The sequence below is a fragment of the Chanodichthys erythropterus genome, chromosome 16 (assembly GCF_024489055.1).
Source record: "Chanodichthys erythropterus isolate Z2021 chromosome 16, ASM2448905v1, whole genome shotgun sequence".
In the NCBI taxonomy this organism is placed as follows: domain Eukaryota; kingdom Metazoa; phylum Chordata; class Actinopteri; order Cypriniformes; family Xenocyprididae; genus Chanodichthys; species Chanodichthys erythropterus.
In genome coordinates, this window is record NC_090236.1 from 21490204 (window position 1) to 21504549 (window position 14346).

Below are 14346 nucleotides of genomic sequence, written 5' to 3' on the forward strand. Positions count from 1 at the left end.
TTCATAGGAGCAGCTGGCTCGGCGGCGGAGACTGGCGCTGCTGGCTCGGCGGCGGAGACTGGCGCTGCTGGCTCGGCGGCGGAGACTGGCGCTGCTGGCTCGGCGGCGGAGACTGGCGCTGCTGGCTCGGCGGCGGAGACTGGAGAACTTGGCTCGGCGGCGGAGACTGGAGAACTTGGCTCGGCGGCGGAGACTGGAGAACTTGGCTCGGCGGCGGAGACTGGAGAACTTGGCTCGGCGGCGGAGACTGGAGAACTTGGCTCGGCGGCGGAGACTGGAGAACTTGGCTCGGCGGCGGAGACTGGAGAACTTGGCTCGGCGGCGGAGACTGGAGAACTTGGCTCGGCGGCGGAGACTGGAGAACTTGGCTCGGCGGCGGAGACTGGAGAACTTGGCTCGGCGGCGGAGACTGGAGAACTTTGCTCGGCGGCGGAGACTGGAGAACTTGGCTCGGCGGCGGAGACTGGAGAACTTTGCTCGGCGGCGGAGACTGGAGAACTTTGCTCGGCGGCGGAGACTGGAGAACTTTGCTCGGCGGCGGAGACTGGAGAACTTTGCTCGGCGGCGGAGACTGGAGAACTTTGCTCGGCGGCGGAGACTGGAGAACTTTGCTCGGCGGCGGAGACTGGAGAACTTTGCTCGGCGGCGGAGACTGGAGAACTTTGCTCGGCGGCGGAAACTGGAGAACTTGGCTCGGCCCAAAAGTCTATAAGCCAGGCCGCATGACTGGGCGGCTTGTGTGAGGCTGGAAGATGGGTACTATCCATCCCCTCATATACAATTAAAATCCCCACAGGCACTGGAGCTGGCTCTGTGGGGACTGGAGCGGGCTTTGGAGATACTGGAGCGGGCTCTGGAGATACTGGAGCGGGCTCTGGAGACACTGGAGCGGGCTCTGGAGACACTGGAGCGGGCTCTGGAGACACTGGAGCGGGCTCTGGAGACACTGGAGCGGGCTCTGGAGACACTGGAGCGGGCTCTGGAGACACTGGAGCGGGCTCTGGAGACACTGGAGCGGGCTCTGGAGACACTGGAGCGGGCTCTGGAGACACTGGAGCGGGCTCTGGAGATACTGGAGCGGGCTCTGGAGATACTGGAGCGGGCTCTGGAGATACTGGAGCGGGCTCTGGAGACATTGGGGCCGCTTTCTTCCTCCTCCTCCGCTTACTGGGCCCAGTAGCGGAATATGGGTCCAGCCTGGGGCAGGCAGGGAGTTCGCTGGAGCGGTATGCGGAGGAAGCCGGAGGTTGACTGACTGGCCCGGCCAACCGTGTTTCTGGATGGACCGGACGACAACACTGATCCTGAACCACTTCCACTAAGAATTTGGAGCCAGTCAACCACAAAATTAAATTGATAGTATCGCTTAAGGAGAAACAAAAAACAGGTTCATCAAAACGGATAGTGTCGTCATCCAATCCATCCAAAAACAAGGAGATCAACTGAGCATCAGGCCAGTCAGACAAGAAAGCAAGCTCCACGAACTCCTCCACATACCTCTCCAGCGAACGACCCACCTGTAGGAGCCCGATGAGGCGATCGCCGGTTGTCAGGAGAGTGAGAGGCGCTGGAGGAGCAGGAGCCAGGGAGCTGGTGGAAGTCTCCATATTTTTTTTTTCCTGTGGAAAATCCGGTCGTTTATGGTCCGTTCTTCTGTTACGGTTGCTGGTGTAAAGAGGAGGCAGATCACGGATTTCCACAAACATACAATACTTTAATGTAAACGAAGGCAGAGAACACCATACAAACTCTAACATAAACAGAGAACGGACGAGGAGTGAAGGGAGTGAGTGCAATATATGGGGAGTGCTGACAATAGAGTCCAGGTGCAGGTGATGAGTGACGATGAGGAGCTGACGAGGGAAGTGAGTGCAGGTGTGGAGAACAGGAGGATTCTGGGAAATGGAGTCCAGGGAAACAAGGGATCTGTAACAGCCTTTTCATCCCTACTTTTTTACTGTGTATCTTTAGTAAATCATGACAGTGGTTTTTTAATGCCAAAAGAGGGTTTTGAGCTGACACAAACTGTTAGTAAATGTGGCCCTTAAAATTGAAGTAATTTAACAAAATTCTAAAACTTTGATATTATACCATCGCTGTCTTTGCGACCACTGCTAACTCTCACCTTTGTGACTCTTTCTCTCTCTCTGTCCATCTGCAGAGGAGTTGTACGTGTAGATGTTAATCTACAGGATGTGGACATTGACCAGTGCTCCAGCAGTGGCTGGTTTGCAGGAACTCACCGCTGTAACTTGACGACTATGGAGGTGAGTGTGCAGTCTCTTCACTAACAGAAGTGAGATGAGAATCTAAGCATCACAAAAACACTTCAAATGTTTGGCTCTGGACCCAGATTTACATTAGTCAGAAGTAAAGAATGAAATGAAATGTATTATTATTATCATTATCATTTATTAAGCCAATAATTCAAAAACACTAAAAATGGTCAGCACAAATCTTATCAGTATAGTCTAGGTCATATTTTGGTGCAGAAATGCAAGTGATTTGGAATTTATTTGTGCATTAAATCACAGAAATAAAATGACCTGTGTGTATTGTGTGCTGTGAGAATACAAAGCATTGTATAATATTCATTTGTGCATGTATTTGCATAATAATTTGTGCTCATCTATAGCTCTCTTTACACTGCAAAGTGTAATTTTTTATTATTTGTTGATTTTTTATGCTGACTAAAATGAAGACAATTACTTAGCGTCACGCATGGATGGACAACGCATGGATGCAAAGTTTTTCCCTGCTGTCTGTGACCTTTTCAGAACACACCTGCATGTTTAAAGCTTTTTAACTTCATATTGTCCCTGATGTAAAACTTCATTTTATCAGCATCAATTCTCCTTTCCAATTAATTGTACAGAGCGCAATGATATTTTTGTTTGCTCAAGTGGGATTGCGTTCATGCTTCACTTTCCCGCCAGATTGGTTCATTATCTTTGTTTGTATTTTAGATGAATTAAATGGGGGATTTATCACATCCTTGAATGGAGTCTATAGTAATCTGTGCTGGAAGTTGCTCTGCGAGAGCTAATTAGGCTATCCGAGCTGTTCTTCCTGGGTGCCAAGGAGAGTTTGGGCCGGCTTGGATGTTTCTGGAAGGTGCACTCGTACGCTAAATCACATCACTGTGTGGGTTTATGCATTATGTCATTGCCCAAGTGCTGAACTACATGAAGTGGTGTGAAAAACACACAAACAAATGTTGAAGCAAGCATGGCGCTGTTCGCAAGGAGATTTCTTTTACAAAACAGCTGTGATTTTTTTATTTTTTTATTATTATTATTTTTTTTTTTTTATTCTGCTTGTAACATATTGCTACACAATATGTAATATGGTATTAGTCTCATTTTCAAGCATACACAGAATAAAATGTAACATAATATTTCCCTTTCTTTGAAACATGATTTAAACCTACATACATGGAACATTTAATGTTCAGAAGCTGTAGGGGTGGGAGGTATGACCAACAATTTTTTATACTATGGCATGTGTAATTTATTGTAACAGAATGTATCACAATGTTGTTGTTTTTGCTGGGAATTCACTGACAATATGATTTATATTTTAATAATCAAGTGAAAATGCACATCTTTGAATAATTTTCTGAATTAAAAACTTTACAAATGAAAGGCATTTCATTTGATATTCAAACCTGGACACAAACCAAAAGATAAGATTATTCCTACCAAATAAATAGTAAAAACAATAAAATTAGCATTATGAAATTCTGATTGGATGAGCCACATTTGAAGCTATTGCAAAGCAGACAAGATTCGCACATCTGCTGGATCACTTGTATTCAGTTGAATGTTTCAAGTTGGATGTTGCTTAGCAACTTTATGTAAACTCTTTGTGTTGTGCTGAACAACAAACCTTAAAGGGATAGTTCACCCAAAAATTTAAATTATGTCATCATTTACTCACCCTCGTGTTGTTTCAAACCTGTAAAGAAATTTCTTCTGCTGAATGCAAAAGAAGATATTTTGAAGAATGTAGACCATTAACTGTTTGGTTACCAATATTCTTCAAAATATCTTCTTTTGTGTTCAGCAGAAGAAAGAAATTCATAAAGTTTGGGAATTTGTGGGTGAGTACATGAATCAAAATTTTCATTCATTGGGTGAACTATCCCTTTCATTGGTTTGAGACATGTACTGCTTTGTATTTTTCATTACTCAAGTTTCCTGTTTCGCTTTCACACATAACACTTTTATACAGTAGCATGGTACACAAATAGGGTACATTTTTAAAAAAAAATTTAACAAATGGTCAGAGAAAGGTTTTTAAGTTTCAGAAAATGCTGATCTTCAATCTCATCTGATTCATTTTATTTTATAATAATATTAAACACATTTCAATGATAAATTATTATTATTATTTAAAAACAGAATAGGTAAAACTTTTGGTGGCCAATTTAACATAAACGAATGTCATTTAGCCCTAGCTAGTTTTGTGACTAAATGGTTGTTTATAACGACTGATAAACTATGACAATATTGCAGTTTCAAAAAATCTGCACCATACATTGCAAAAGAAACACTTTTCATAGTGCAAATATTCATGTAGTGTTATCACGAATGTATTGTTCATGAGTTTTTAAGAATGTTGACATTAAATAGTAATTTGTGATAGAAGTAAGATTTTAATAAATGTAACTATAATTTGTTGTTTTTAGATTATACAAAAATTATTGTTGGATTCAAGATTTTTGTCATAGGTTACATTTTTCTCTTTACTTATAATGAAGTAATGTGTAGTTAGTGAGATATATTCTAATTTGTTCAAGAAAAAAAGAGAACTGGTATCGGATTGGCATCTGTATCGACAGATACACAAGATTGCGGTATTGAAGGAGGTATCAAGCCATCCCTACCTATATTACAAAAAAAAAGTGACTGTTCCTAATAGATAATATGGTTTATTGTAACATAAAATATAAACAATTTAACTGTATCATAACATTAACATCAAATAAAATTAAAAGTGTTGAAAATGTAAAAAAAAAAAAAAAAGACTCAAAACATGATAAAATACAGTAATCCATTTTGGTAGGTACAAGGCTGTTCACACAGAACATGTTCTTGGTCCATCTGCACTGTTTTTAATTGTTTTTCTATGTAAACATGCACTTAACTGGTCTCTTTACTAGCTGCGGTGCATCTCGCTGTCTTTTCAGCATCTTCTGCCATGAGTGTCATGCTTATATTGTCATGTCAAACATAAAAGAGCGTTTTTAAGTACCTTGTGGTTTGTTTCATTGTGTTTTGCTCTGCAAAACTATCAGATACTGTTGAAAAAAAGAGGTGGCATTGGCCAACTGTACCCTACTTGAGAATACATCAGTTGGTCAATCATCTTTATATATGATGGAATATTGTGTGGACTGGCTTTGCTAGGCCTGGTTGTTGTCTTGTGTAGAGGAGAATTTCCCAGTAAGCTGTGATCCATTATAAATGCAGTATAATGGATTTCAGTGGGTATACTAAATTATTGACCATGCTCCATGTCTGTGTGGTCCCACTCATGGGAAAACCAGAGGAAAAGCAGCAAGGAAAAGCACAGCAGGCTTCACAAGCACAATGCTTGCTCCCAACCACAGCAACTGAAGCAAAGCGATATTTGGGAGGGTTTCCTATGTTTATGAGAGAGAAGAAATACTTGTGTGCTTCCATCTAAGAGGCAAAAAGCAGTGTGTGTGTGTGTGTGTTGAGAATCTATTTATAGCCTCATGTCTTCCAAGACAGCGGGACCTTGCCTCTTAAAATTTGTCCTGTCATTCAAGATGAGCAACATCAGCTCGGGGGTTGACATTTTGAGGAGCGCATCCCTGCATCATATGCACTAAATATCCCGCAATGACTTTCCTAAGGTGGATTAACCTGGCTAATGTTTTGAGTGGATGTTAGACTCTATTAGTCTCTCTGTTACAGCTCGAGAAAAAAAGCTCTGACAGAAAATGTCCAAGACCTACACCATATAATCAGAGCTTTGTCTCATGCAGGCAGCATTTCCCTTTTAGTTTCCCAAGCATTGCAATTCTTTTCTACTGCTGTGCCATTTCTTCCGCTCCATTAGTTGTAATAGTAATGTTGTGCTATATGGTGGATCTCATTGGCTGTCAGCAGAAAGCTATTGTTTCTGAGTTATAATAAGTAAACGTATTCTCATGCTTCATTAGTAGTAGACTCTAAAACTGAACATTTAAGAATTTAAAGCTGAAGGTCATCTATTTATGTTCAAAAAATTCCCCTTTTATCTGTGGAACATAAAGGGAGATCATTTAATGAATATCCAGATGGGTGAATTCAATACAACGACAGTACCTACTGACTTAATTATCTCTATGCATCAGAATGAAAGGTGAATTTCTGTAGAGTTGAAATATGAATTATGCATGTGCCAGAAAAATAGCACTCTATTTAAATTATATTATTTGATTGTTTATTTTATTTTAAAACGTATATTTTGTTCATGTTGCTCCAATGTTTTTTTGTTAGTAGCTTATAGTTTAGCTAATTTATCAGAAACACTTTACAATAAGGTTCCATTTTGTAAACATTAACTACATTAGTTAACATGAACATTAACTAATAGGTCCTTTTTGTAAAGTGTTACCAATTTATCAAACAAATAGCATGACTAGTTTATCTGCTTTAAAGGTGCCCTAGAATCAAAAATTGAATTTACCTAGGCATAGTTGAATAACAAGAGTTCAGTACATGGAAAAGTCATACGTTGAGTTTCAAACTCCATTGCTTCCTCCTTCTTATATAAATCTCATTGGTTTAAAAGACCTCCGGAAAACAGGCGAATCTCAACATAACACTGTTACGTAACAGTCGGGATCATTAATATGTACACCCCCAATATTTGCATATGCCAGCCTATGTTCAAGGCATTAGACAAGGGCAGCCAGTATTAACGTCTGGATCTGTGCACAGCTGAATCATCAGACTAGGTAAGCAAGCAAGAACAATAGCGAAAAATGGCAGATGGAGCAATAATAACTGACATGATCCATGATTACATGATATTTTTAGTGATATTTGTAAATTGTCTTTCTAAATGTTTTGTTAGCATGTTGCTAATGTACTGTTAAATGTGGTTAAAGTTATCATCCTTTATTACTGTATTACGTGGAGACAAGACTGTCGTTATTTTCATTTGTAAACACTTGCAGTCTGTATAATTCATAAACACAACTTCATTCTTGGTAAATCTCTCCAACAGTGTAGCATTAGCCCGTTAGCCACAGAGCACTATCAAACTCATTCAGAATCAAATGTAAACATTCAAATAAATACTATACTCACATGATCTGATCCATGCATGCAGCATGCATGATGAACATCATGTAAAGATCCATTTGAGGGTTATATTAGCTGTGTGAACTTTGTTTATGCACTGTATAACTGCACTTATAGTCGAGAGCTCGGAAGGGCAGGGAGCGAGAGATTTAAAGGGACCGCGCAGCCTGAATCGGTGCATAGTTAATGATGCCCCAAAATAGGCAGTTAAAAAAATGTATTAAAAAAAATCTATGGGGTATTTTGAGCTGAAACTTCACAGACACATTCAGGGGACACCTTAGACTTATATTTCATCTTTTGAAAAGACGTTCTACGGCACCTTTAAGTTATTAGAAGACTGTAGCCTGGCAAACTATAGTTTAAAGGATTAAAGTCACAGTAACTTATATTCTCATATATTCATTATCATTCAACCTTTAAGATCATAAATCATCAAATAAACATACTGGCCTTTTAAACAGCTGTGATGCACCGTTCATCAGTCTTTTAAGCATCTCATGCCATGAGTGCTGCATTTTTAAGATGTCATGTCACATTAAAAGAGTGTTTTTGAACTGTTCTGTTCCATTTTAGTTTTGCTTCGGTCTGATTTAATCTAGATTTATTGTTTATAAGTGGACTGGCTTAAATTAGCAATGTTTTAACGTTATATTCATGTTGCTAAGAAGATGGCTTATGCAATGACCAGTTGATTCTTAAATGATTCAGAACACTCTGCATGGATGCACTGTGTAATTCAAAACAATAGCAATAGCAAATCAGGCTGGCAAAAAAAAAAGAAGAAATATTCCTTTGATATATTATATTTAAGCAAATGACATTGCCTGAAAGGTATTTCTGCATGAATTTGTGATAAAAAGTGATCTGATAATTATTTCACAACCACACTAAATGAATAGACATAGTCCATTTAAACATTTAACACACAAAACGGTGATATGTTTTGACGTCTTTATTGAGCACTGTTTAAATATTCCCAGTGCAGGGTGGAGAAAAAGTATGTGAACCCATGGATGTAATTAATGGTTCGTCAAAATGGATGAATTTTGCATAATTCCTCTTTATAAAACTGTATATAAAAAAGTATTCTGGGGACATCTGTTGAGATTTTTTCATTCCAAAGCATCTCAGGTGAAGGTCAAGCAACTCCAGAAGGCATATATTTTGTTCTGTTAAGACTATTGTAGTGTTGATTCATTCTCATGCTTTGGACCGTTGTCCTTTTGCATCACTCAACTTCTGTTGCGCTACAGATGGCCTAATATTTTCTTGTAAAATGTCCTGCTAAATCATATTTTATCACCAATTTATGCAGAAATTGAAATCCTGCAACCAAAGTATGTTAGACCATTAGATCTCGACCAGAGAGCCGGGTCCCGCTATTGCCTCAAGATGACTTAAAATGATTTAAAACAAGACAAAACAAGCATTAAAATGTGCTAAAGTGACCAAAAAAAAAAAGATATTTCTTATTTTATTCATTTTATTATGAATATTTATTTTGTGTACTTGTATTTTGTGTACTGCCAAGCACTAAAATATTTTATTGGGTAGAAATTACTAAGTAAAAGTGAGTGAAAATGTCCTTAATCCTTATCCATTGAATAATGAACAACTAGACAAGTCATGTAAATTGGTTGATTGGTAAAAAAAGAGTAGGAACATTTAGCTCTTAAAAATTCTGAAATCCTACAATTGACTCTTCGCCGGGAGTTTGATTGACAAGCGATCTAACCAGTCAGAACGCAGAATCTGCCATTTTGTCCAACAAAGCAGTCAGGAGTTAGAAGATTAACCTCGGTGGAGTTAAACTTGAAAAAATGTGTATATTGACGTCTTTCCACGTTTGAAACAACATTCATTCTCATGTTCATTCATGTTTATTTGATGCTATAAGTGGACTAGTAGGAAGAGATGATCGGTTATCGAGCCTCTTGAGCTGAGGCGCTACAACAATCTGTCACAACTATGGTCACGACACATTAAAGAGCCACAAAACGTTTTTTATTGTTTGAATTTCTTTAAAAACTACACAGTTTGAAAGCTTGGACTTTGTTTAATATCATAAGTAACCTGCTCTTTCTTTTCTGTCGACATGTCAGTATCCTCTTTGCTCCGCGATGTATTTTTCACTATGTGTGGCGTGACATCACCACGGCTTGTCGGACAAAGCAACAGTAACTAAGGGGGGCGGGTCTTTGCGAAGGGTCAATTTAGTTTACAGAATCTATGATGGGCCTTCAAATATTATATACATCTTCACAACCTTTTTGACTCCAAGGCCCTCCATTGTGCACAACATACCACTGTGTTATACCACTAATTCTAAAGCCAGATGCTTACAAATGGTAATAAAAAGCTGATACATCATGAGAAGCAGTTAATGGGTTGCTGAGAAACACTGAAACTCATCACAGCATTGCTGGATGAAGTGAACTGAAGGTGCGCTGTCAAGCATACACATACAAATCCAAATATATCCTGATGCAGGCTTGTTATGTCGGCAGGTCTTCGGTGAAAGAATGATCTTCTAACTCTGCTGATGCTGACACTCCTCACTCCTGAAGATTCTGAAGCATGTATTCATGTTTTCAAATGTCTCAGGTCGCCCACATTTATCTGCTCTGGAAAGCAGCAAGGCTTATATTATTAAATCATATTCATATAGAGAGTATGCTCAGAGGGGAACAGCTAATATACTGAAAATCTTGTTCTGTTGCTTAGGATAGAGAGAGCTATTGAACCACAGGTGTGTATAAATCAACAATCAACCTTCATCAAAGTTTTGCCCTCTGGTAATTGACATTAAATTTTGGGTAAATCTAGGGGTAGCATAGCCAGACCTTCAAACTAACGGCAAAAGTTAGTTTTCCCCAAAAGGACGTCTGAACACAGTTTGTCTTGTTCAGTTCGTCATATATAGAAATGTGAAAATGTAAAGTCAATGTCCCACAATATAGGGTGGAGTGCAATTTATTCAAGAATGCCATGCAAGTTTACTGTAACAGTGGCACTGCAAACTTAGTGTACTTTTGAAAATCCAGCGTTTAGTTGATCGTGATAAGTGCTCATTGTCACAGTTGTAAACTTGATGGCTTTCTTTTTCCATAAGGGGGTTTGGCATCGTGGCAGCTTTGTTTCCACACCCGTAAGACCTTTGTTAATCTTCGGAATGCAAATTAAGATATTTTAGTTGAAATCCGATGGCTCTGTGAGGCCTCCATAGCCATTAATGACATTTCCTCTCTCAAGATCCATTAATGTACTAAAAACATATTTAAATCAGTTCATGTGAGTACAGTGGCTCAATATTAATATTACAAAGTGACGAGAATATTTTTGGTGCCCCAAAAAAACTAAATAATGACTTATATAGTGATGGCCGATTTCAAAACACTGCTTCATGAAGCTTCGGAGCGTTATGAATCTGCGTGTCGAATCAGCAGTTCGGAGCGCCAAAGTCACCTGATTTCAGCAGTTTGGCGGTTTGACACGCAATCCGAATCATGATTAATATTAATATTGAACCGCTGTACTCACATGAATTGATTTAAATATCTTTTTAGTACATTAATGGATCTTGAGAGAGGAAATGTCATTGCTGGCTATGGAGGCCTCACGGAGCCATCAGATTTCAACAAAAATATCTTAATTTGTGTTCCGAAGATTAACAAAGGTCTTATGGGTGTGGAACGGCATGAGGGAGAGTAATAAATGACATTTTTTTCATTTTTGGGTGAACTTACCCTTTAATATATATATATATATATATATATATATTTTATATTAAAGCACAAAAAAAACGAAAAAGAAGAAAAAGAAGAAAATCCCGCACACTATCAACTTGCAAAACAGTAATGATCGAAACGTTGCTAATAAACAGATTGTTGCAACAACAGATTGTTGACATACCATCTTCTTCCCAAAGATTTACTCTGTTAGTAAAATCTATATGTCTAAATTGGAGGTAATTACCTCCAGTAAGACTTGTTCACATTGAATCCTTCTTGCTGAAATAAAGGTGACAAAAATAATTTAACAGAAACATTTATCTGAGACCTGAGAGCCTCTCTTCATTATGTTCTATCTGGGCTTCATGGTGCTTCTGGATTATTTATAGAGCCTTGTGAACTTGGTGTGACTTTTTTCAGGCTTAGTTCACAGTAAAACTTTCTTACTTTCTTGAATACAGTAGACTAAGAAGTTTAAGTTTGCAAGTCTCCTTTACACTTAAAACAGGAACAAAATGGCATCTTCGTTATGGCAGTGTAAAGTATGACAAGTTTTTTTTTCAAGCTTGGCAGTCATTTTTTAAGGGAATTTAAGGAGCAAGCTGCTGTGAGCGCATCAGTTTACGTGCCCATGTTGGCTTTACCGTATAATGTTTGCCAGAAAGTGAGTAAAAATAAACTGCTCCACATAAATCGACTGTCATAATAACTCATAAAACTGACATTTTCATATCTGAAAATGTGATAAATGACTGTGACACCACTGTCACCACAGATGGTCTATTAGCAGAGCCGATTTCCGCAGGAAGTTCCTTGCTCATACTGTGACTGTATTGAACAAATATGTATCATTTCTTAAGATTTTAGCACTTTAAATGAAGAAAGTGGTACTGGAACTAGGACTTAAAGCTTATATCTTAAGATCCCAGGTTAAATATTAACATGAATTGTATCTTCTGTTACTGTACTGTTAATAATGTAGAATAATGTCTAAAAAAACTCTTTCTTTCCCAGTGTGAACCGATTATGGGCCATGGATTTGTGCTGGACAAGTACAAGTGCCAATGCAAGAGAGGTTTCTACCACCCAAGCCGAGTGGCGCACAATGGCTTCTCAAGTAAGTACAAACCAGGTGAGACTTTGGATTTATTATGTGATTAGTTTTCGAAGTGAACTATAGGAACCTCTAAACCATCCATACTTTAATCTCTTACAGTATTTTGATCATTATACTCAATGATAATTATGATGAGATTCATAAAAAAACTGTCTGAACAGTTAAAACAGTCTGTAGATATGGCTCGGGTTCATCCTTCACTGTAAATCAAAGAGATTATTTCACCTGTTTTATTGTCTGTCAACAATAAATGTGAGTGTAAAATGAACAGAAATAAAGTAATTGGTCAGAGAACAGAAATAGCTGGACTGATTTTTTTCTTTCTGACAGAAATGGATACACAAACATAGAGTTACTTCCTTCCACCTGATAATTCATGATCTCAAACTAGGCACGAAAACCCCAAAGACAGAGTTTATTTCTATTTCATGGAGAGTCCTAGCTGTTAAGTGCAATATTCCTCTCACATGCACTCACATATTAACTTATGTAAAAATAGCGCCATTGAAATTAGTCTTTTAAATAAAGTAACATAAGCATGGAGACAGCACTGGCAAATTTACGTACAGGCAAATATGGACTAATTACAAAAAGCTGATGTTCTGTCCAAACACGTGGCAGATACACGCATTTACCTTATTCATATTTGATAAACCAAGGCTTGTACATATTTCAAAAGGCCTGGGACTCTTTGAAAATCATCCGATCTGAGGTTAGTAACTTTTGTTTTGTCTTGCAGGGGCTTTCAAATTGTACTTTGCATTTATAGGGCCAGATTTACTAAACAGGCGTGATTCCAAAAAAAAAAAAAAAAAAACGCAGATAAGAGTGTGAATTTCTGCAAATTAAAGAACATAGACACAGCCAGATCATTTTCATAATGACCAATGCAATCTACTAAGAGCAATGCAAATTAGCATCTGGTTTACGACATGCTTTATTTTTGTGCGGTAAATAATGGCGCAAAAAACAGTAAATTGACTAGTGCAAACCTTAGTAAATCACCTTTCATGATTAATTTAAATACTCTCCTACCATAAATTTTGCTTCTGAAAGGGAAACTCCTACAAATGCATATGCAAAAAGGTCAGCCACAAAAATAACGGAGTGTGTCCATGCCTTTTCAGCACTAATTTTGCCATGCGTGTCTTTAGTAAATCTTGACTGTAGTTTTTTAACATCAAAAGAGGGTTTGTTTACGCTGACGCATGCTAAATCTGGCCCATAGTCTGTTATCTGTTCTCTGTCATTGTGTGTGTGTGCTCTGCATTATTAGATTACTATTGTGCTGTATGCTTTAACGTGACTTCACTCCCTCAGGAAAAAACACTTTGTATACAGACAGATTAAGAAAGTTTCACCCTAGTAGAAGCTAGGTCAGGTCAGCAATAGTGTTCTTTAGCTGAAGAAGTCCACATTAACTTTAGCAGAGGTCTGCTTCAATTTTTGAATACATATGGACCAATAAGCCCATAAAGATGATTTTAAATATCTTGATTGTTTCTCCTAAACCACAATGAGATTAAACTATGGACACTTTTGCAGGAAGTCTCCTACTTCACTCACCTAATCTACCTAATTCAGAGGAAAATACCTCTAATCTCACAGAGATCTCAGCAAAAGCTATACTTCCATCTAAAGTTGCAAATTTTACTTCTGCGCAAAGTTGGAATACTACATAAAACATTTGTGACTAAAGTGTCATTTTCATCACGGGTTCATCAAATGTGTTCATAAATCACTTCCTGGGATATTGGTGCAAAATATCTGTAATAAAAATGGAAGGTTGCTGCAGTTGGGGTTGGTATCAAGGAATTTTGTGGTAAATGTGTTTCCATCATAGTTTATGTGCATGTCTTCTTATCGGATAATTTTTTTTATTATTTTTTTTTTATCGGATAATATTGGACCTTTTTTTATGCAGTTTTAGAATTTATGTGCATCTTGCCATTTCCATCAAGAGTTTTTTCATGCGATATCCTAAAATGTGCATAAAATAGGCAGATAGAAGCATAGCTACTGCCTCAAAATGTTCTCAGATTTGCCAAGATACCAAAGTCTGCAATGAAATGTCAATATGAACATAAAGCCTTAAATAAATTCTCCTTATCTATTTTTAAATGCATCTCACTAAAACTCTCACTAAAACAGACCAAAGTATCTGAGCTGGGCT

The 14346-nt window shown here is 38.2% G+C and overlaps 1 protein-coding gene across 1 annotated transcript in view; it reads left to right on the forward strand.

Moving 5' to 3' along the window:
• The window catches only part of gpr158b (G protein-coupled receptor 158b), an 85312-nt gene that overhangs the window by 26797 nt on the left and 44169 nt on the right, over positions 1 to 14346 (forward strand). The window contains exons 2-3 of the mRNA XM_067362686.1: positions 2162 to 2267; positions 12071 to 12188. Of these exons, the coding sequence (XP_067218787.1) occupies positions 2162 to 2267; positions 12071 to 12188 (224 nt within the window). The remainder of the gene's footprint in view (positions 1 to 2161; positions 2268 to 12070; positions 12189 to 14346) is intronic.